A 22,115-nucleotide genomic window follows, 5' to 3' on the forward strand; every position below is an offset into this window, starting at 1 on the left:
AATTCTTTATTGTTGAAAAATGTAGATTTTTGTAATTTTATAAGAGATCAAATACAGTTATTTTTGAAAATAAATATGTATGTAGTTAACAGTTTTTTTGTGGGATGCTTTTAAAAGCATATTTGAGGACAAATTATTAGTTTTACTGCTAAAATTAAGAAACAACATGTAGCTGATGTAACTAAATTACTGAAGGCGATAGAGATATTAGAAAAAGATTTACAGCAGAATTCAACGGAGGTTAAGAAAATACATTTAACTAATATGAAATTATGATAATTCATTACAAACATAAGTTTGAGAAGTTATTACAGGGAACTAGACAAAGGTATTATGAATTAAGGGAAAAAGCTCAAAGTTTTAGCTTGGCAGTTAAAAACCAAACAAGTCTCTAGAACAATGAATTCTATTGGGGATGAAATAATAACCTCAGGAGATTAATGATGTGTTTAGAGAATTTTATGAAAAATTAAATACTTCTGAAGTAGTGGAGAATGAGGTTAAATTTGAATTTTTAAAAATCTGATTTGAATTTACCTTTTTTGAGTGCCAAGGATGCTAAATATTTAGATGCTTCTTTTACTGCTAAAGAAGTGATACACACTTCGATCCATGTGAAATGGGAAGACTTCAGGGGACGATGGTTTTACCTCTGAATTTTATATAAAGTTTCAGGACTTATTAATTCCATTATTGATGGAAGTATTGAAACAGGTGACGGAGGTTCATTCTTTTCCAGATTCTTTTTCTCAAGCAATTATTACAGTTTGTGGTGGTGCACTCTCTCATGGCGAACTGGCCCTGTGTGTAATGCCACATGGCAGGGCAGCCATGGGAAGATGGCGCTGTCAAGGTTTTCTCGCTGCCTCAAGTCTCCTGCCCAGCGTGCACCTGGGGCAGTGATTATGATGTCACATGCACGAGGTGACTGAGCTCATGCTGCCTTTAAAAGGGCAAGTGCTGAATTTGAATAAAAACAGTCATTAACGCCTTTCAATGCGGTGGCTGAGTCTTTCTTGGCTGTGTCCAGCACTACAAGTTATTCTTAAGATAGATAGGGACCCATTGAAAGCTGGGTCTTGCAGACCAATTTTGTTACTTGATGTTGATTATAATTTGTAATGAGAGTTCTAGCTACTAGATTGGCTAAATATTTACCCTATTTAGTTCATTTAGATCAGGTGGGTTTTATTAAAAATTGTTATTTGGCAGATAATATTGTGAAGTTGATTTCTTTGATTAATATTTCTCAGGAGGGATTCAACTAACCAATAGTTATTTCATTGGATGCAGAAAAGGCCTTTGATAGAGTAGTGGAGTTTTTTGTATTTAAATTTCAAGAGAAATTTAAGTTTGGCCCAATTTTTATTGGTTCAATTAAGGGTTTATATTAGGAGTCCTACTGCTAAAGTTGTGACAAATGGACAGTTATCTTTACCTTTTACATTGACTAGATCGACTAGACGAGGCTGTCCTTTGTCACCAGTTCTATTTGCATTAGTTATTGAACCCTTGGCTCAGATGATTAGACAAGATGGTAATATTAAAGGTATTAAAATGAAATCTGATTAATTTAAAATAAATTTATTTGGGGATGATGTTTTGATATATTTAACAGATCCTCAGAATTCTTTTGAAGTGTCTACATGACCGATTGGAACAGTATGGTGAGATATCAGGTTGTAAAATCAATTGGGAAAAGAGTGAGATTATGTCATTGGCTGAAATGGATTATTATTGTAAGCATATTGTGAAATTTAAATGGTCAGATCAGATTAAGTATTTAGGTGTTAAGGTAGATTGTAATTATAGTCATCTATATGAATTAAATTATTTACCGTTATTGTCTAAAATTAAACATGATTTGAATCAAAGGAAAGATTACCGATTACATTAATAGGAAGAGTTAATTGTATTAAAATGAATATTTTCCTCAAATTCAGTATTTATTTCAATCTATTCCTTGTAAGATTCCTCAAAATTTTTTAAAGGATTTAAATGCTTTGGTGAGGAAATTTTTTATGGAAGGATAAGATGTTAAGGGTATTTTTATCAAAATTAACTTGCAAACCTCCTAATTCATATTTCCAACTCCCTAATTTTCAAAACTATTATGCTACAGCGCAATTGAAATTTATTAATAGGATGTTTGAAATGGATAAACCTTTGATATGGGCTAATATTGAATTATCTCAAATTGGTGAGAAGAGGATGGATCAGTTTATTTATAGATGGAATTCTAAGTTATTGAGTAGTTATAATTTACCTGTTTTGAAACACAATGGATTTATGGTATTTTAAAAAAAAAAATGAAGTTTCAGCTTTTGAAGTTGTGGAATCAAAAGGGTATTACATTTGTGCAAGATTGTTATGAAGCTTGATATTATTTCTTTTCAAAGAATGAAAGAAATATGATATCTTCAAATTTCTTATTATCAAATTAAAGCTTTATTGTATAATTTTGGATGTACTTTATGGGGACTTAGATGGTCTAAGTTTGAAATTTAATTACTGAGGGTGGTTAGAAGCGATTTTTAACTGAGATTTATGCTTTATCACAGAATAAAATGCCTATATTGGATTTACATAAATCTAGATTGAAATGAGTGGTGAAAGATTGAGGTATACTCATTCCTCAGGATGATTTGATAAATTTATGCAGGGATAGTATGACTAAAATTATAAATGTAAGGTATTGATTAGTTCATTATAATTTTATTCATCAATTATATTTAACTCCAGAAAAAAATAAGGATATAATTATTTTTTTTTGGATTTATGTTTTAGGTGTTATAAGGACAGGTTCTTTTTTACATTCTACTTGGCTATGTGAAACAGTAAAACAATTTTTGGAATAGACTTAAGGAACTTTTAAGTTATTTTGAAAGTGAAATTTTCATTAGATCCTTTAGTATTTTTGTTAGATAATAAGAGGTTGAGTTTAGAATTAAGATTAAATTGATTTCAAATTGCATTTTTGAGATTGGCATTAGCTGTAGCTAGAAAATGTTTGGCAATTAGTAAAATGATGCTGATTTGAGTATTTCAGAGATGGCATACGGAATTGAAGTCTTGTATTGCATTGGAGAAGATAGCATATAATTTGCGTGATTTTTTTTAATGTAAAACTTGGAGCCCTTATTTGGATTATATGGGTTTGAGTTTTTGAACGCCATGGCCGCACAGAAGTGGTGTTACTCCAATCCATGGTAATTAATTGATTAATTTTGTTATTTTGGCTGATCTCCTCTTTCTATTTTCCTTTCTTTGGGGTAGGTGATTGGGGGGGGAGGTGGGGTTGGATGGGGGGGTTAAGAGAGGTGGGGGATGGGGTTGTAGGGGGTTAGTTTATTTAAAACATTATGTATGCATTTTTTGAACAGTTTTTAATTTTTATTCATTAATTGTATGTTTCAATATATGTATTATGATTAATAAATAAAATATTCCCCAAAAAAAAAGAATCTTGAATCTGGAATACAGTGAAAATCTTGGTTTTGTGTGCATTCAAGGCATTCTCTGGCACCATTTTGGACTAAAAGTTCATAGAAAACATGGTGAAAGCACAGCAACTCGATGAATAATGACAATGACAGATTGGCCTCTTAGCATTTTAAAATAACAGGCAAAAGACATCTACTAAATGGCTTTCTGCCCTTCCAGGAGCTGCTCAATCATTGATAGGTGGATAGAAATTCGTCACAACAGTAACTTTGTTATGGTAACTAATCATGGTACCGGCAAAAGCAGCCTCAGTAACTCTTATGGATGTGGTATCCTTGGCCTCTCCCTGGCCTCTATCAGCATATCTGCTCCAATATTTTCTATTCTGCATTTGCTGTAACAACCATTACATTGGCCTCTGCCATAGTCCCAACTGCCATCTGATGCGAGTTTGAATCTCTCACTACTATATAAGAAGAAGCGAGAGGTTGATGAGAAGAGCTCTAAGTCAGGGGTGTCAAACTCAAATTCACGGAGGGCCAAAATTAAAAACTTGGACTAAGTCGAGGGCCGAACTAAATATTTATTGAAAATTTTCAACAACATCTGCATGTTTTCTCTTCTTTCAACATATGTAATGTTAAAATTTTTCTTATTAAAATAAACGTTTAATAATAGTTTTGGATAAACTCTTTCATTGTCATTGGCCCATTTCCTTTAGCGTTCTGAAACCGTGCAGATGACGAGTCAATGAGGGATGATTAAAGCAGTGGTCTTCAAACTTTTTCTTTCCACCCACAGACCACCTTAAGCAATCCCTTACTAATCACAGAGCACCAATGGCACAGGGACGCGAGTGGAAAGAAAAAGGTTGAGAACTGTTGTATTGTGGTAACTCCACATCTGATTAGGTTAATTGTTAGGCAAGTGGTCAGAGAAGGACCCCCCCCCCCCCCCCACCCCAAGAAAGGCTTAAATCACAGGAACAAAATAAGCTTCTGTCTCACTGCTCCCAATCTTACACACAGTCCTGATGTGGAATGTGGGGTCGCAGCTCCACGTTCACCCGAGTTCAGGTGCTGTCTGTGTGGAGTTTGTACGCTCTCCCCTTGTCTTGGACCAACAGGTCGGTCGCCTGACGAAGGCACCCGAACCCCCCGTTGAAACAGCGGCGTCCGGGGCGGTGGAGGAATTGGCTGAGAAGAGTGTGTTGCTCCCACTCCCCTCCCATGGTTGGAGAGGGATTAAACTGCGATCTCACGGCACCGGGCTCGTCTCCAACAAAAGGAGCGGGAGGCAGGGTCCGCCGCGCATGGAGCGAGGGGGAAGGCATCGCCAACGAGACATTCAGTCCGGCGTCGCCGCTGAAGCGCAGACCCAGCGAGGATGGTCCCCAACTCTAGCCGCGTCTGTGTGTCCGGGAGCCGGGCGGGCTGAGTGCGGAGCTCCGATCCCCGGGATTCGGGACTCTGAGATCCCTCCACACCTCCGGCGTCTTCATTTTCACCTTCAGTGTGCATGCGCTATACTGGCGCGGCGGCCAGCGGGCCAACTCTAATATATATTTAATATGATCTTACGGGCCAAATATAATTTGGCCCGCGGGCCAGAGTTTGACATGTGTGCTCTAAGTAATCCTGTGAGCCTAGTGCGAGCTGTTATTTGCTTGATGGACATGCCATTTCTGTTGGAGGCTAAGTGGCATATGTTACAGGTCTAAGTATCTGGGGGCTAAGTTTAGTGATGTTGCACTTATGTTGACTGCTGAGGCTGTGTGGTCTTTCCTGAAATCCAAGGAAGGAGTATAGTTTTCAGACTAGAGCTGTCTTTAACTTTACCTGAAATGTGTGGAAAGTTCCCTCACACTCCTATCCCCACTTCAGTTCAATTGAGTTTCATGTTAATGTTTGCAGACAGTTTAATCCTCCAAACATTTGTAAGTACAATACCAGTAATCCTGTATTTTTTTTTGCCTTATCTGTGTTTAGCTCTCCTAGAACTGTATAACCATAGAACATTACAGCACAGACACCAGCCCCTTTGGCCCTTCGAGTCTGTGCCGAACCATTTTATTTTTTGCCTAGTCCCACTGACCTGCCCCAGTCCATAGTCCTCCATACCTCTCCCACACATGGACCTGTCCAAATTCTTCTTAAATGTTAAAATTGAGCCTGCATTCACCATTTCAGCTAACAGCTCGTTCCACACTTCCACCACTCTCTGTGTGAAGAAGTTCCCTTTCATATTCCTTGTAAATTTTCCCTTTTTACCCTTAACCCATATCCTCTGGTTTGTACCTCAGTGGAAAAAGCCTACCCACATTTACTCTTTCTATCCTTCTCCTAATTTTAAATACCTCTATCAAATCACTCCTCATTCTTCTACGCTCCAGGGAATAAAATCCTAACCTGTTTAACCTTTCCTTGTAACTCAGATCCTCAAATCTCAGCAACGTCCTAGTAAATTTTATTGCACTTATTCAGACTTATTGATAACATTATTGTAGTTAGGTGACCAGAACTGCAAACACTACTCCAAATTTAGCCTCACCAGTGTTTTGTACAACTTTACCATAACATCCCAACTCTTATACTCAATTCTTTGATTTCTGAAGGCCAATATGCCAAAAACTCTCTTTACAACCCTATCCACCTGTGATGCCACTTTTAGGGAATTATGTATCTGTATTCTCAGATTTTTCTGTTCTCCTGCACTCCTCAGTGCTCTACCATTTACTGTGTATGTCCTTTCAAATTGCACAGCTCACGCTTGTCTGGATTAAATTCCATTTGCTACTTTTCAGCCCATTATTCTAGCTGGTCCAGATCCCTCTGCAAGCTTTGAAAACCTTCGTTGTTCACAACACCTCCAATCTTGGTGTCATATGCAAAATTGCTGATCCAATATATCACATTATCATCCAGATCATTGATACAGATGCCTAAGGCACACCATTAGTCACAGGCCTCCAGTCTGAGAAGCAATCGTCCACCACCACTCTCTGGCTTCCGTTCAGCCACTGTTGAATCCAATTTACTACTTGACTATCCTCTCATGGAAGACCTTGTCAACAGCCTTACTAAAGTCCATGTAGACAATATCCACAGCCTTTCCTTTGTCAACTTTCCTTGTCACTGCCTTGAAAAACTCCATGATTGGTTAACCACTACTTACCATGCACAAAGCCTTGTTGACAATCTCTAATCTGTCCTTGGCTATCCAAATACACACACATGATCTCTTAGAATACCTTCCAGTAATTTACATACTACTGACTTCAGGCTCACTGGCCTATCATTTCTAGGGTTACTTTTGGATTTTTTTTTAAACAATGGAACAATGTAAGCTATCCTCCAATCATCCAGCACCACACCCATGGCTAAGGTCATTTTAAATATTTCTGCCAGAGCCCCTGCAATTTCTATACTAGCTTCCCTCAAGGCCTGAGAAAAGACCTTGTCAGCTCCTTACTTGCTTTAAGACAACAAGCACCTCTTCCTCTTTAATCTGTATAGGTTGCATGACCTCACTGCTCCCACAACTCTGTGCCTGTTTCCTGAGTGAATATTGATGAATAAATCCCATTTAAGATCTCTCCCATCTCTTGGCTCCATACAAAGTTGACCATTCTGATCTTCAAGGGTACTAATTTTGTCCCTTACTATCCTTTTGCTCTAATATACCTGCATAAACCCTTGGGATTTTCCTTTACATTGTCTGCCAAAGCAACCTCATGTCTTTTAGCCTTCCTGATTTCTTTTGTAAGGTTTTTCTTGCATTTTGTATACTCCTCAAGTACCTAATTTGTGTTGCCTATACCTGCTATACATCTTTCTCTTGTTCAAAACCAGATCCCTAATATCCCTCAAAAACCAAGGTTCCCTATGCCAGCTAACTTTGTCTTTAATCATGACAGGAACATACAAACTCTATACTCCAAAAATCCCACCTTTGAAGACCCTCCACTTACCTTGTACATCCTTGCCCAAAAATAACATCTCAATCCACATATTTTGGATCCTTTGTCATTTCCTCAAAATTGGCCTTTCACCAATTTAGAATCTCAACCTGATGCCCAGACCTATCCTCCATAATTAACTTGAAACTAATGGCATTATGATCACTGGTTCCAAAATGCTCCCCTTCTCATAACCCTGTCATCTGTCCTGTTTTATTCCCTAATAGGAGATCCAGTATTGCATTCTCTCTAGTTGGTACCTCTATATATTGATTTAGAAAACTTTCCTGAGGTTTGGGATTCTATTTGTTATGTGATTGACACTACCTCCTTTTATGCACAACATTGTTTGTTGCAATTTAAAGTGGTTCATAGAGTACATGTGTCTAAAGTTGAATTATCTTGTTTTTATTAAGATATAAATCTTCTATGTGACAACTGCAAAATTTTTGATGATTCATTGATTCACATGTTCTGGACTTGCCCTAGTCTAGAAACATTTTGCAAAGTTATCTTTCAAACTTTATCAGCGATTCTCAAGGTCAAATTAGAACCTTGCCCTTTAATTGCTCTATTTGGATTATTTCACGTTTTACTGACTCCAACTCAAAACCTAATTTTATCTTTTATTTCATTGATAGCCAGATGTGCAATTTTGATTAAATGAAAGGCAATACTCCACCTACCCCCACACAATTTTTAAGTGTTATTGTCTTAACTAAGTCTAGAAAAATTAGATATGCTATTAAAGATTCAAATATTAACTTCCAAAAGATGTGAGGCCCATTTATGGACGTATCATAACCTAAGAAAATTAGGCTGTTGAGATGCTTTGGTGCTGTGCTATCTGGTTCCAGATTGGTGTCACTTGATCCCCATGTATTTTTTTATACCTTGCTTCGTTTCGGGATTTTGATTTAAGTTTTTAAAAAATATTTTTTGTTTTGGATTTTTTTTTCCTTTTGATTTTAATAATATAGATAATGGTTTTTAACTAAATAATGTAAACATTTTTTACATATTTTAAATTTTAAGACAATATAAACATTGATTAAAATTATTATAGGAGGAGAATTGTAAACTTTTTTTTATAAAAAGAAAACTTGCCTGGACACATTTGACTATCTCTAAGTCATCCAGCCGTTTTACAAGTATGGGAATCCTAGTCAATATGTGGAAAGTTAAAATCTACTATCACAACCATATGTTTCCTGCAGCTGTCTTATCTCTCAACATATTTGCTCCTCCAATTCTCGTTGGCTATTAGGGGTCTATAATACAGCCCCATGAGTGTGGTCATACCTTTCCCATTCCTCAGCTCCACTCATATAGCCTCAATAGACAACCCCTCTGGCCTGTCCTGCCTGAGCACATCTGTGATATTTTCCCTGATGATCAATGCCACTCCTCCCCTTTCATCCCTCCATTCTATTTTGTCTTAAGCAATGGAAACCTGGAACATTGATATGTCCTGGTCTACCTGTGGGCCTCAAAAATTAGACTTCCCTTTGCCCAATATGTGCCTTTTTAGAAAGAGAACTAGACAGGGACTATAATTGATCTCTAGTGGCAGGATGCCCCTCGAAGTTAAGGGCAAATTTATTATAATATTTTATAACTCCCTCTTATTGACTAAAACCCATTAGAGGGTCCCAACCCTAATTGTTGACAGTCCTTTTATTTTCTTCATGGATCCTGAGGCACTTGTTTTAAAAGAGATCTGGCAGAAGCAACAGAATTGTTTTGGGATGCTGGCCCTTGGTACAGAAGGCACAGAGCAATGAAGATGGTTGGGATATGAAGGATAATTGGAGAGGCTGCCGCTGATTCCAATGTGCCCTGTATGCTTATTTCAGGAGAAGAGCTGTATTATTTATCTTGGGCACTCGAGCAGATTACTTTGCATGTGAAGTCCATTTTTGCCTGAGATGAGGCTTTAGTATTGGTCAAATGGAAATTGAAAACTTGAAGAGCATTTGCATCACCTTAGTATTCATACTTTGATGGAATATCAGTTGTAACACCACAGTCTGAAATCTAAATCTTGTTTAAGTAGCCAGTTATTCACTTTTGTAGAATGCACCTTTTCTCATTTAATAAATAAAGGAAGTTGCGAGTTATTCCAGTTAAAATTGTAATTAATTCATGGTCCTCTTTCAATTCTTTTTTGGCTGTTTTTACAAGGTGCTTTCCAGGTTTTTTAAAGAACTACATTTATTGTTTGGGACCTGGCCATTGCTTGTAAAGCTGAAGACTGGCATCTTTATAGTAGACACCTCCAGGGGAAGCCAAGATAGATCATGCAATTGGCTCCTCTCATTAAACATGATGGTGTTTCTCCTCTTAATGATCTTTCATTATTCAGGAACTAGATTCTAGAGAGCTTGACATGGCTCATTTCTGACTTTTGTTTTGGTGTTTAGTAGACATAATCCTATGTCAAGCTGTTTAAATGTGTGCAGATTTGTATTTTTGACCCAAATAATGTAGGTTTAATCATGTTTAGCGTTAATGAGTTAACTTTTTTGACTGTATTGTGTGATCAAATTTTGCACCTGCTCTTTTCGATAATGTTATTTAGTCCATTTTGCCTGTCATCACAGAAGATGATTGTGGACTTCAGAAGGAAGTCAGGGGAACATGACCCAGTCCTCATTGATGTGCTCAGTCGTGGAGAGGGTCAAGAATTTCAAATTCCTGGGTGTCATCATCGCCGAGGATCTGTCCTGGAGCTTCCATGTTGATGTAAACATGAAGAAGGTGTTTGAGCAGATTTGTTATGTCACTGAAGACTCTTGAAAACTTCTAAAGATATAGTGTGGAGAGCCTTCTGGCTGGTTGCATCATTGCCTGGTATGGAGGCACCAACTCTCAGAACAAGAATAAGCTCCAGAGGGTTGTTCACTTGGCCTGTGACATTACAGGCACCAGTCCTCTCCATCATGGACATCTACAAGATGCAGTGTCTTTAAAAAACAGCCTCTATCCTCATAGAACCCCACCACCCAGACCATGCCCTCTTCACTTTGCTACCATTGGGGAAAAAGGTACAGGGGCCTAAAAACAAGCACTCAGTGGCACAAGGACAGATTCTTCCCTGCTGCCATCAGATTCCTGAATAATAAATGAACCAATGACACTGCCTTTTTGTGCACTATTATTTTTTATTTATCATAAGGTGGTTTATATAAATGTTTGCTCTATGACGCTGCCGCAAAACACTGAATTACGTGACTTGTTCATGACAATAAATCCTGATTTAATTTAATGATCTCTGCATATTTTACTCTATTCTAGTTTTGCCTATTTTTAAAACGTCACACTTATTTCTATTTCCTGTTCTGCTTCACAACTGTATTATTTTGAAATCCTTGTTACAAAGTGCCATGTGACCATCATTTCATATATTTCAATTCTGGTTTTCTCCACTCTCTCAAATTCGGGTCTTTTTTATATAAAGTAAATCAGAGGTAGTTAGAGAACCCAATTAAACTTACCTAGGCCATGTCCACAGGTGATTTGCGACCAGGTATGGTCTGACCTAGTTGGGGAGGCAGGCCCCTCCAGCCCGGGTAAGAAACCTGCATAGGAGAAGGTCATTCCGATATCAAACCTACGACCCAAGGACCTCGCTGCCACGTCCCAGCTTGCTTGGCCACGGCACACGAACCATGGGTGTAAAGGGTGGGGCCAGTACTGCGCATACTGCGCTCCACCTAAAAGCTCCTTTGCGCAGGCCCGAGGACAGGTCCACGTCCTCCCCCTCAAAATATGCTCACAAACTCAAGCTAGCATGCAGGAACATCAGAACCATGCCAGACAAGGCTGACAGCCACCGACCTGAATGTTGGTCTGCCCTCATCGCATATGAACTCCTCAGACTTGACATCGACATAGCCACTCTCAGTGAAGTCCGCCTTGCAGATGTAGCATTACCCTCATCAGTGTCTATGCTCCAACCCTCCAGGCGGAACCAGCAGAAAAGGACAAGTTCTACACTGATCTGCGCAACCTCATTCAACACACCCCTACATCCGACAAGGTTATCATCCTTGGCGACTTCAATGCTCGTGTCGGCAAAGACTCAGAAACCTGGCCAGGAATCGTGGGCAAGCATGGTGTCGGCAAGTGTAACGACAACGGGTGCCTCCTGTTGGAGCTCTGCGCAGAATAGCGGCTTGTCATTACAAACACCCTTTTTCAGCAGAGGGACAGCCTGAAGACTACCTGGATGCATCCCTGATCCAAACACTGGCACCTCCTGGACTACGTCCTGGTGTGAGAAAGGGACAAACGAGATGTGCTCCACACCAGGGTCATGCCCAGCGCGGAATGCCACAATGACCACCGGCTGGTTCTCTGCAAGCTCAACCTTCACTTCAAGCAAAAGTCCAGGAACAGTAAAGCCCCCAGAAAGAGGTTCAATGTTGGAAACTTGCAGTCAGACGAAGTGAGAGGAAACTTCCAGGCAAACCTCAAAGCAAAGCTCGAGGATGCAATCCGCCTCACGGACTCGTCCCCTGAAACCCTCTGGAATCAGCTGAAGACTGCCATACTGCAATCCACTGAAGAGGTACTGGGCTTCTCCTCCAGGAAAAACAAGGACTGGTTCGACGAAAACAACCAGGAAATCCAGGAGCTGCTGGCAAAGAAGCGAGCTGCCCACCAGGCTCACCTTGCAAAGCCATCCTGGCCAGAGAAGAAACGAGCCTTCCGTTGCACATGTAGCCTCGCCAAACGAACCTAGCTCAGCGCAGACATTGGCGACTTCAAGCATTTTTACGAGGCTCTAAAGGCTGTGTACGGCCCCTCACCCCAAGTCCAAAGCCCGCTGCGCAGCTCAGATGGCAAAGTCCTACTCAGCGACAAGATCTCCATCCTCAAACGATGGTCAGAACATTTCCAATCTCTTTTCAGTACCAACTGCTCAGTCCAAGAATCCGCCCTGCTTCAGCTCCCTCAACAGCCCTTAAGCCTAGAGCTGGTTGAGGCCCTCACCCGGGAAGAGACATATAGGCAATTGAACAACTGAAAAGTGGCAAAGCAGCAGGTATGGATGGAATCCCCCCAGAGGTCTGGAAGGCTGGCGGCAAAACTCTGCATGCCAAACTGCATGAGTTTTTCAAGATCTGCTGGGACCGAGGAAAGCTTTATACCTCGTCGCAAATCACCTGTGGACATGGCCTAGGTAAGTTTAATTGGGTTCTCTAACTACCTCTGAGGTAGGTCATGGACCTGGTTGGATTCTGACGGGGTTGACCAAGTCACACCCTTTCTTACTTCTGTGTAACTGGGGTGTAAAATGTAAAAAGCGAGGGGGAGACGGCGGCCCCGGCCTCGGTAGAGTGAGGCAGGCGGAGGCCCCGGTCCGGGCAGAAGCGAGGGGAAGGCGGTGGCCCTGACCTCAGTAGAGCGAAGCAGGCGGAGGCCCTGGTCCGGGCAGAAAGAAGGAGGCGGCGGCCCCGGTCCGGGCACAGGGAATGCGGTGGCGGCCCTGGTCCGGGCACAGGGAAGGCGGCGGCGGCCCCGGCCCCAGTCCGAGCAGAAGGTAGGCGGCGGCGGCCCCGGCCCCAGTCCGAGCAGAAGGTAGGCGGCGGCGGCCCCGGCCCCAGTCCGAGCAGAAGGTAGGCGGCGGCGGCGGCCCCGATCCGGGCAAAAGCGAGGGGGAGGCGACGGCCCCGGCCTAAAAAAAGAGTGAAGCAGGTGGAGGCCCCGGTCCAAGCATCATCATCACCCTGTACAAAAACAAAGGCGAGAAATCAGGCTGCTCAAACTACAGGGGAATCACACTGCTCTCCATTACAAGCAAAATCTTCGCTAGGATTCTCCTAAATAGAATAATACCTAGTGTCGCCGAAAATGTTCTCCCAGAATCACAGTGCGGCTTTCGCGCAAATAGAGGAACTACTGACATGGTCTTTGCCCTCAGACAGCTCCAAGAAAAGTGCAGAGAACAAAACAAAGGACTCTACATCACCTTTGTTGACCTCACCAAAGCCTTCGACACCGTGAGTAGGAAAGGGCTTTGGCAAATACTAGAGCACCTCGGATGCCCCCCAAAGTTCCTCAACATGGCTATATGCACGAAAACCAACAAGCTCGGGTAAGATACAGCAATGAGCTCTCTGAACCCTTCTCCATTAACAATGGCGTGAAGCAAGGCTGCGTTCTCGCACCAACCTTTTTTTCAATCTTCTTCAGCATGATGCTGAAACAAGCCATGAAAGACCTCAACAATGAAGACGCTGTTTACATCCGGTACCGCACGGATGGCAGTCTCTTCAATCTGAGGCGACTGCAAGCTCACACCAAGACACAAGAGCAAATTGTCCATGAAGTACTCATTGCAGACGATGCCACTTTAGTTGCCCATTCAGAGCCAGCTCTTCAGTGCTTGACGTCCTGTTTTGCGGAAACTGCCAAAATGTTTGGCCTGGAAGTCAGCCTGAAAAAAACTGAGGTCCTCCATCAGCCAGCTCCCCACCATGACTACCAGCTCCCCCACATCTCCATCAGGCACACAAAACTCAAAACAGTCAACCAGTTTACCTATCTCGGCTGCACCATTTCATCGGATGCAAGGATCGACAACGAGATAGACAACAGACTCGCCAAGGCAAATAGCGCCTTTGGAAAACCACACAAGAGTCTGTAAAAACAACCAACTGAAAAACCTCACAAAGATTAGCGTATACAGAGCCTTTGTCATACCCACACTCCTGTTCGGCTCCGAATCATGGGTCCTTTACCGGTATCACCTACGGCTCCTAGAACGCTTCCACCAGCGTTGTCTCTGCTCCATCCTCAACATTCATTGGAGTGACTTCATCTCTAACATCGAAGTACTCGAGATGGCAGAGGCCGACAGCATCGAATCCACGCTGCTGAAGATCAAACTGCGCTGGAGGACCATCACCTTCCCAAGATTATGTTATATGGCGAGCTCTCCACTGGCCACCGAGACAGAGGTGCATCAAAGAAGAGGTACAAGGACTGCCTAAAGAATGCTCTTGGTGCCTGCCACATTGACCACCGCCAGTGGGCTGATATCGCCTCAAACCGTGCATCTTGGCGCCTCACAGTTTGGCGGGCAGCAACCTCCTTTGAAGAAGACTGCAGAGCCCACCTCACTGACAAAAGACAAAGGAGGAAAAACCCAACCCCAACCAACCAATTTTCCCTTGCAACTGCTGCAACCATGTCTGCCTGTCCCACATCGGACTTGTCAGCCACAAACGAGCCTGCAGCTGACGTGGACTTTACCCCTCCATAAATCTTCGTCCGCGAAGCCAAGCCAAAGAAAAAGAAATAGGAATGCCCCAGCAAAGACCAGGTTAATCCAAACAACTTTTACTGTACTCTGATCCTATTCTTGGAAAACTAATCTTGTGGTAACATTTGCTTCATATTTGCAGGGTTTTTATGTGTCTTGATTTTTGACTGTACAACCTTACTTAATGACGCACAGATAGCGTTCATTCACAAATGTGATAACTTGGAATTGATTGCTGGCAGTCAAAGGTCTCCTTTCTACATGGAATATTTGTTGGAGAAGAAAGTGAGTGAATAATTAATATTAAATAGTTTAAACATCTGTTAACCAGGAGGCAATATAATTGCTTTAAAGAATTATAAGGGTTTGTGACATGGTCTATTTTAAAAATAGATGCCTGTAAGGAAAGGATAGAGTACATAAAGGAGAAAGCAATGGGAATAACATGGTCATTGTGTTGTGAGATGCTTGTGTAAGGCTGAAGGGCCTGCTTCTGTGTTGTAGACTAATTTCCATAGAAATTGGATGGCCTGACAAAATACTGTTGTGCCCTAAGTGATCCCCTGCGATTGATGCAGTATGACTTATTCAATTAGGCAGGACAACTTGGCTTGCAGAAACTATCAAATTTCAATGCAGCTGGCTCATGACCAAGGCAGTCATTGCCCCTCCTTGGGGTGATTGCTTCAAGTGGACATGTCAAGGAAAATTACAGACAAGTCTCATTCTGTGTAACTATTCAATTTCCAATTTGTATGTGCTTGTGTGTGTGTTTGCTATATTTCTATTTACTAACCAGAATATTTTTGTCTCATTTCCATTTTGGGGGTTTAGGAAATCATGCCCTGTTGAAAACATTGGGAGTGAATGTAGGTATGTAACTCAAAGCAAGGAAGCAAGTACTGTCTAAAGTCTGTTATAATGTAAAATTCAAATTAGAGATAGTTTAATCAAATAATAGTCTGAAAGCCACTAATGTGTTTGTGCGTTTTGCCTATCAAAGAGAAACTATCTGCTCCAAGGTTAATGTGTAGCAAGTTTGGAGGAGTTAATGTAAGTGGGTGTTTTTTTTTTAAAGAATTTAGGCATCTTCAGAATCAGAATTTGTCATGAACAACATATGAAATTTGGTGTTTTGCTGTAACATTGCAGTCCATTCGTGTTACTTTTCGTGCACACACATATATAAAATATTGTAAGGCAGTGTCTTTGGTTCATTGATTATTCAGGAATCTGATGGCAGTGGGGATGAAGCTGTCCCTGAGCTGTTGAGTGCTCGTATCTCCTTCTCGATGGTAACAGTGAAGAGGGCATTCCCTGGGAGGTGGGGGTCTTTAAGGATAGCGGCTGTTTTTTTTTAAGACACTGCCTTGTAGATGTCCTCGATGGAGTGTTCTGGTGCCTGTGATGTCACAGGCTGAGTTAACCCTCTAGAGTTTTTTTTTTCTTGTCCTGATATTTGGCACTTCATACCAGACATTGATGCAACCACCCAGAATGCTCTGCGTTGTACACCTGTAGAAGTTTTTGAGTGCCTTCGTGACATATGGAATCTTTCAATCACCTCACAAATATAGCTGCTGGCGGGCCTTCTTTGTGATTGCATCAACATGGAGGCTCCAGGAAAAGCCAGATTGGACTAGGTTAGAATTAGATAAAATAGGGGAAAAGATACCTGAACACATATTATATAAATGGGATGAAAAGTTGGTACAACATAGAAGTTCTCCAGTATTACATCATCTACTCATTATTTGGAAGAAGATTCATGTAGAAAGAAATGAAACAAATGATCAATTGCCAAAACTAATATTGACGCAAAACAAGTTACTCCCTTTTACAATAGATAACCTTTTCTTTAGAGAATGGGAGAAAAAAGGGATTAAAAGAATAGAAAATTGTTTTTCAGGAAATAGATTCTTATCCTTTGAACAAATGAAAGATAAATACAATATAACTCAAGATACAGCGCTGGCATATTACCAGTTGAGATCCTACTTGAAGGATAAATTAGGAAGCGGTTTGAGTTTGCCAGAGGGAAGTAACTTTGAATATGTGATTACAGATACAATGATAATCAAAAGATTTATAACAAATATGTATATTAAACTGCAAGAAAAGGAGAATGAGGAAACAAATGGTAAAACTAAACAAAAATGGGAACAAGATTTAAATATAAAGATAAAAAAGGAAACATGGGAGAAGTTATGCTCTGGAACGATGAGAAATACAATAAATACGAGGTTACGTATGATACAATATAACTGGATACACAGGCTATACATTACACCTCAAAAGTTAAACAAATGGGACCCAACAGTATCTGATAGATGTTTTCGATGTAAAAAAAAAGAAATGGGAACAACAATTCATGCAATCTGGACATGTGAGAAAGTAGAAAAATTTTGGGAAGATCTAAATCAGATATTAAATAAAATAACAGAAAACAATATACCAAAGAATCCAGAGATCTTCTTCCTAAGTAACATAAAAAACAAAGAATTTGGAATTGATTTGGATGGTGCACAAAAAAGATTTGTTAAGATAGCTCTAGCCGTAGCAAAAAAATGTATTATGTCAACCTGGAAATTGGAAGATAATTTGAAAATACAACAATGGTATATAGAAATGAATAAATGTATTCCATTAGAAAAAATAACATATAGTTTAAGAAATAATATTGAAATATTCGAGCAAATATGGGAGCCTTACATGAAACACAATAGCGAAAACCTACCGGGGACAATCACTACCTAAGTTAACGGAAATAAAAAGAATGGACTCAGTGGAATTTCTGGTGTATTTTTATTGAATGACAACATTGTCTGACTGGTTTAATGTATCCTAGATTTTATACCTTAAATGGACGGGAGGGGGGAGGTAGGGAGGGTGGGATGGGAGGAGGGGGGGGGGGGAGAAAATGGCACTGTATATGTGTGAAAAGGAAAAAGTGTGTATCATGGTTAATGCGATTTATGGTGTGAAAAATAAAAAATTAAAAAAAAAACATGGAGGCTCCAGAACAGAACCTCGGAGATGTTGAGACACAGGAATTTGAAGTTCTTGACCCTCTCCACTGTCAGATTAACTTGAATATTGTCCACTTCACAGGCAATCTGCTCTGGAAGACAAGTCACGGGAAAACTGAATTTCATCTGGTCACAATGAGGGTGGAGAAATATGCCTTGAGGATTGTGAACCACGCTGGTGCATTGCTATTTAAAAAAAGGGGAACCTCTAGCTTGACTTCCCCAACTGCTCCTGTAAGGGTTTTATCCTCTTTGCTTTCCATTTTTACCTAGAAGATGCTGTGAACCCATGTGGTCACCTCTTGTAGCTACTATAAATTACTTGGTATACACACAATTTAAAGAATACATTCACTCTTTCTTCAGTACAAAATGGAGTCAACTCTTTATTCTTAGTCAAAACAATGCATTCTTCATCCCACATTACACCACCCAGATCTTCTCATTGGCTCTCTCCACATGTGTAATCTTGATGCTCTCAATCTCCTCCTGCATCCAGGGTCTATCACAATGTACGCAGTCTTATGATCTGACCCTCGCATGTTCACTAGTACTCACGTGCGTCCCCCTAGGTACTGGCACCACTCCTGATGTAGGTAAGTACACGACCACAGCAGAAACACAGTGAAGGGTTGCTTCACTGTTTGGGGCCCTGAATGGTGGTGAGGGATGAGGTGTGGTCACAAGTGTTGCACTTCCTACAGTCACAGTGGTAGGTGCGAAGAGGGAATGGATGAGTAGATGAGGAAGTTACAGAGGGGCTGGAACTTTTGGTAGGTGGATAGGTGAAGATATATCTGTCAGTGGGATCGTGTTGTAGGTGACGGAAATGATGTTTGCATGAGGAACCTGATGGGTAGTAGGTGAGGATGAGGGGCATCCTGCTCTTATAGCATCTAGACCAGTGGTTCTCAACCTTTTTCTTTCCATTCACATACCTCTTTAAGTAATCCCTATGCCATTGGTGCTTTGTGATTAGTAAGGGATTGCTTAAGGTGGTATGTGAGTGGGAAGGGAAGGTTGAGAATCACTGCTCTAGATTCAATTGTTACTGAAATATTTTGCCTGAGAAAAATTGTCATTGGCCCATTTCCTTTGGAGTTGTGAAACCACGCACATAACAAGCCAATTAGGTACGATTAAAACAGGTTTCAACCTTTTTCTTTCCACCAACTTACCACCTTAAGGCAATCCCTTACTAATCACAGAGCACCAATGGCATAGGGAATACTTAAAGTGGTATGTGAGTGGAAAGAAAAAGGTTGAGAACCACTGGTCTAGGGGCAGAGGCAGCCAGGGCAGATGTGCGGGAAATGGAGGAGATGCGGATAAGGGCTGAGTTGAAGACAGTGGAGGGGAAGCTAAATTTTTGGAAGGAGTATCTGCAATAGAAGACCTCAACCGCAGATGCGACACAGACGGAGGAATTGAGTGAAAGGAATAAAATCCTTACAGGGACAGGATGTGAAGAAGCATAGTTGAGGCAATTGTGGGAGTTGGTAGGTTTGTAGAAAATGTCTGTAGAAATTTTGTCTCCTGAGATGGAGACAGAGAGATTGAGAAAGGGGAGAAAGATGCTAGAGATGAACTTAGTGAATTTGAGGTCAGGCTTAATAAAGCTGATGAGCTTATCATGGATGAATGAGGCAGCACCAATGTAGTCATTAATGTAGCAGAGGAAGAGTTGAGGAATCTTGCCGATGTTGGCATGTAGAATGGATTGCTCCACAAAGCCAACAAAAAGGCAGGCATAGCTGGGACACTTGTGGGTACCCATGGCTACCTCTTTAACTTGGAAAAAGTGGGTGTCAAAGGGAAGATATTGAGAATGAGAACAAGTTCTGCCAGGTGGAGCAGAGTGGTGGTGGACGGGGGACTGGTTTGGTCTGTTGTTAAGAAAGAAATAGGCGGCATGGTTAGCATAGGAATTTGCTTAATGCTGTTGCAGCGCCAGTGGTTGGGACCAGGTTTCCATAAGGAGTTTTTACATTCTCCCTGTGTCTGAAAATGAGTTTCCTCCGCAAGCTCCTCAACTCTTCCGCTGCGACATTGATGACTACATTGGCGCTGTGCTTTGCACCTATGATGAGGTCATCAATTTTATTCACTTTGCTGCTAATTTTCACCCCGACCTCAAATTCACTTGGTTCATCTCGAGAGTCCTTCTCCCCTTTCTGAATCTCCCTGTCTTCATCTCGGGAGACAAAATTTCTACAGACAATTTCTACAAACCTACCAACTCCCACAATTACCTCAACGACACTTCCTCCCACCACTCAAAAACTTACCAGGACAGACTTGTGGGCTGAAAGGGCCTGCTACTGTGTTGAATGTATAAATTTAAAAAAATAAATAAAATGAAGGGCTTTGAGACCTTCCCTATGGGAATAGAGGTAGATGGAGAATGAACATCCAAAATGAAAATCAGGGAATTGGAAATTATTGAAGTGATAGAGGGCATGCGAGGTATTGTGGATGTAGGTAGGAACGGACTGCAACATGGGAAAATGGAGTCCAGGTAAGACACTATCAGTTCTATGGGGAAGGAGCACGTTGAAACAATTGCGTTTGTGGATCTTTGGGAGGCAGTATGGGTTGAGAAACAATGAGGTTGGAGTCCATGGGAGAGAGAGATAACCAGGTGATGAAGTTAGTGATAGTACATGAGACCTGATGTTCTTTGTGGGGCCCTGTTGAAGGGGTAAGTAAGAGGAGGTGTTTGAGAGCTGTCCTCTGGCCTTGACAAGGTAGGATCATTTTCAAGTTGGTAAGGTATAACTAGAGACATCTGAACAGTTCACAATCTTTATTAGTGACTAAAAGTGAACAAGTGTACTTTAGCCAAGTTTTGCTGACGATTGAGTTTGATAGGAAAGCAAAATTTGGAGACAAAGAATCTGCAAATGGTTTAGTGGAAGCACAAAAATTTAGTAGCTGAAGTGGAATGTGAGGAAATAAGGTTATGTTCTTCGCTAGGATGAATATTGTGCAACTGGAGGGAAGTACTATGGTACAGGATAGTCGTCTTACCAACATAGGATGCCATAGATGCTCTGTGGTTAGTAAAGGATGTGAGTGGAAAATAAGGTTGAGAACTACTGATACAGATAACTGGGGTGTTTTCATATATAAGACACAAAGTTAAATTTGTCAGGTACACGTATCTGATGAAGAGCCCAGTTTCTAAACGTTGGGCACCCTTTACTTTCTGAGGATGCTGCGTGACCTGCTGAGTTTCTCCAGCATGTTTGTGTAATCCGCAGCAGGAAAATTGGAAGGCAGATGCATGTGAGCCTTATTGCAAAAGGAATGAAGAATAATAATAGTGTTGATGTATCTGCATAAGATGTTCATGGCAATGCATCTACAGTACTTTTTTGGTATTTTTGAGGTTATATACTTGCATTAGTGGTATTTAAGAGAATGTTCACTAGATTGTTCCTTATAATGATAAAAGATTACTTTAAGTGGAAAAGCAGATTCAACTGTACACAATGAAATTTAGATGAGCAGAACAGCCCCAGCTATCAGGACCGAATCTCACGCTGTCTGTAAGGAGTTTGTACATTCTCCCTGTGTCTGCAAGGGCTTTCCCTGGGGGCTCTGGTTTTCTCCCACCCTTTGAAATGTACTGGGGGTGTAGGTTTATTTGGATGTAAATTGGACAGCACGGACTTGTGGGCCAAAATGGCCTGTTACCATGCTGTATGTTTAAATTTAAGAATGAGAGGCAATCCTATTGAACTGTAAAGATATGGAGGGGAACACAAGTGGTAGATGATGAAATTTTCAGCAGACAATGAGCTACAGAAATTCAGTAGGTCAGGCAGCATCCACTGGTAGAAGTGGTCAGCCAATATTTTGGGATGGGTCTCTTTATCGAGACTGAAATAGAAGTTTTTGAAGTTTAGGAGCTGTGGAGGAGCCAAAAGGTGATAGGGCAGTGGTTTATGGCATAGCTGTTCTGTGGTTAGTAAGGGATTACTTTAGGTGGTATGTGAGTGGGGAAAAAAGTTGAAAACCACTGTGATACGGTATTGGACACAAGATGGGAGAGGTGTAGGGACGAGGAAAGAGATGCATTCGTGAGTGGTCGAGCAGGCTTAAGGAGCTATATCCCTCAAATTTCTTGTCTTACAATTATGTTCAATACAAGTTTAATTATTATTGTAATTTCATCTTTTTTTTGTTGTGTAAGGGAAATGGTGGGGAAAATGATAATGAAGGAAAACATGTTGTGAAATCACTGTAGATACAAACCTTTTGCTCATTGGTGCCAGTGTTAGTTAAGTTGGATATTAGGTGATTATCCATTAACTATTTTCAAACATGCAAGGGATTGAGAAGGTGGAAAATGATCTTTTCTGTTGCTAGTGCAACTTGGATTCCAAATGCAGCCGTTTAGCTCCAT

The 22,115-nt window shown here is 41.0% G+C and overlaps 1 protein-coding gene across 5 annotated transcripts in view; it reads left to right on the plus strand.

Annotated features, from left to right (window-relative positions):
• Positions 1 to 22,115, plus strand: part of mtap (methylthioadenosine phosphorylase) — a 227,050-nt gene that overhangs the window by 10,941 nt on the left and 193,994 nt on the right. For 3 of the 5 annotated variants that reach the window (XM_069926833.1, XM_069926816.1, XM_069926823.1), the window contains exons 2-3: positions 15,510 to 15,548; positions 17,787 to 17,938. The exons of 1 other annotated variant lie outside the window; for it this stretch is intronic. In XM_069926833.1, the coding sequence (XP_069782934.1) occupies positions 17,840 to 17,938 (99 nt within the window). In that variant the 5' untranslated portion in view covers positions 15,510 to 15,548; positions 17,787 to 17,839. The remainder of the gene's footprint in view (positions 1 to 15,509; positions 15,549 to 17,786; positions 17,939 to 22,115) is intronic. One more of the 5 variants, XM_069926851.1, reaches the window with a different exon arrangement.

This window comes from Narcine bancroftii, chromosome 1 (genome assembly GCF_036971445.1).
Source record: "Narcine bancroftii isolate sNarBan1 chromosome 1, sNarBan1.hap1, whole genome shotgun sequence".
NCBI lineage: Eukaryota > Metazoa > Chordata > Chondrichthyes > Torpediniformes > Narcinidae > Narcine > Narcine bancroftii.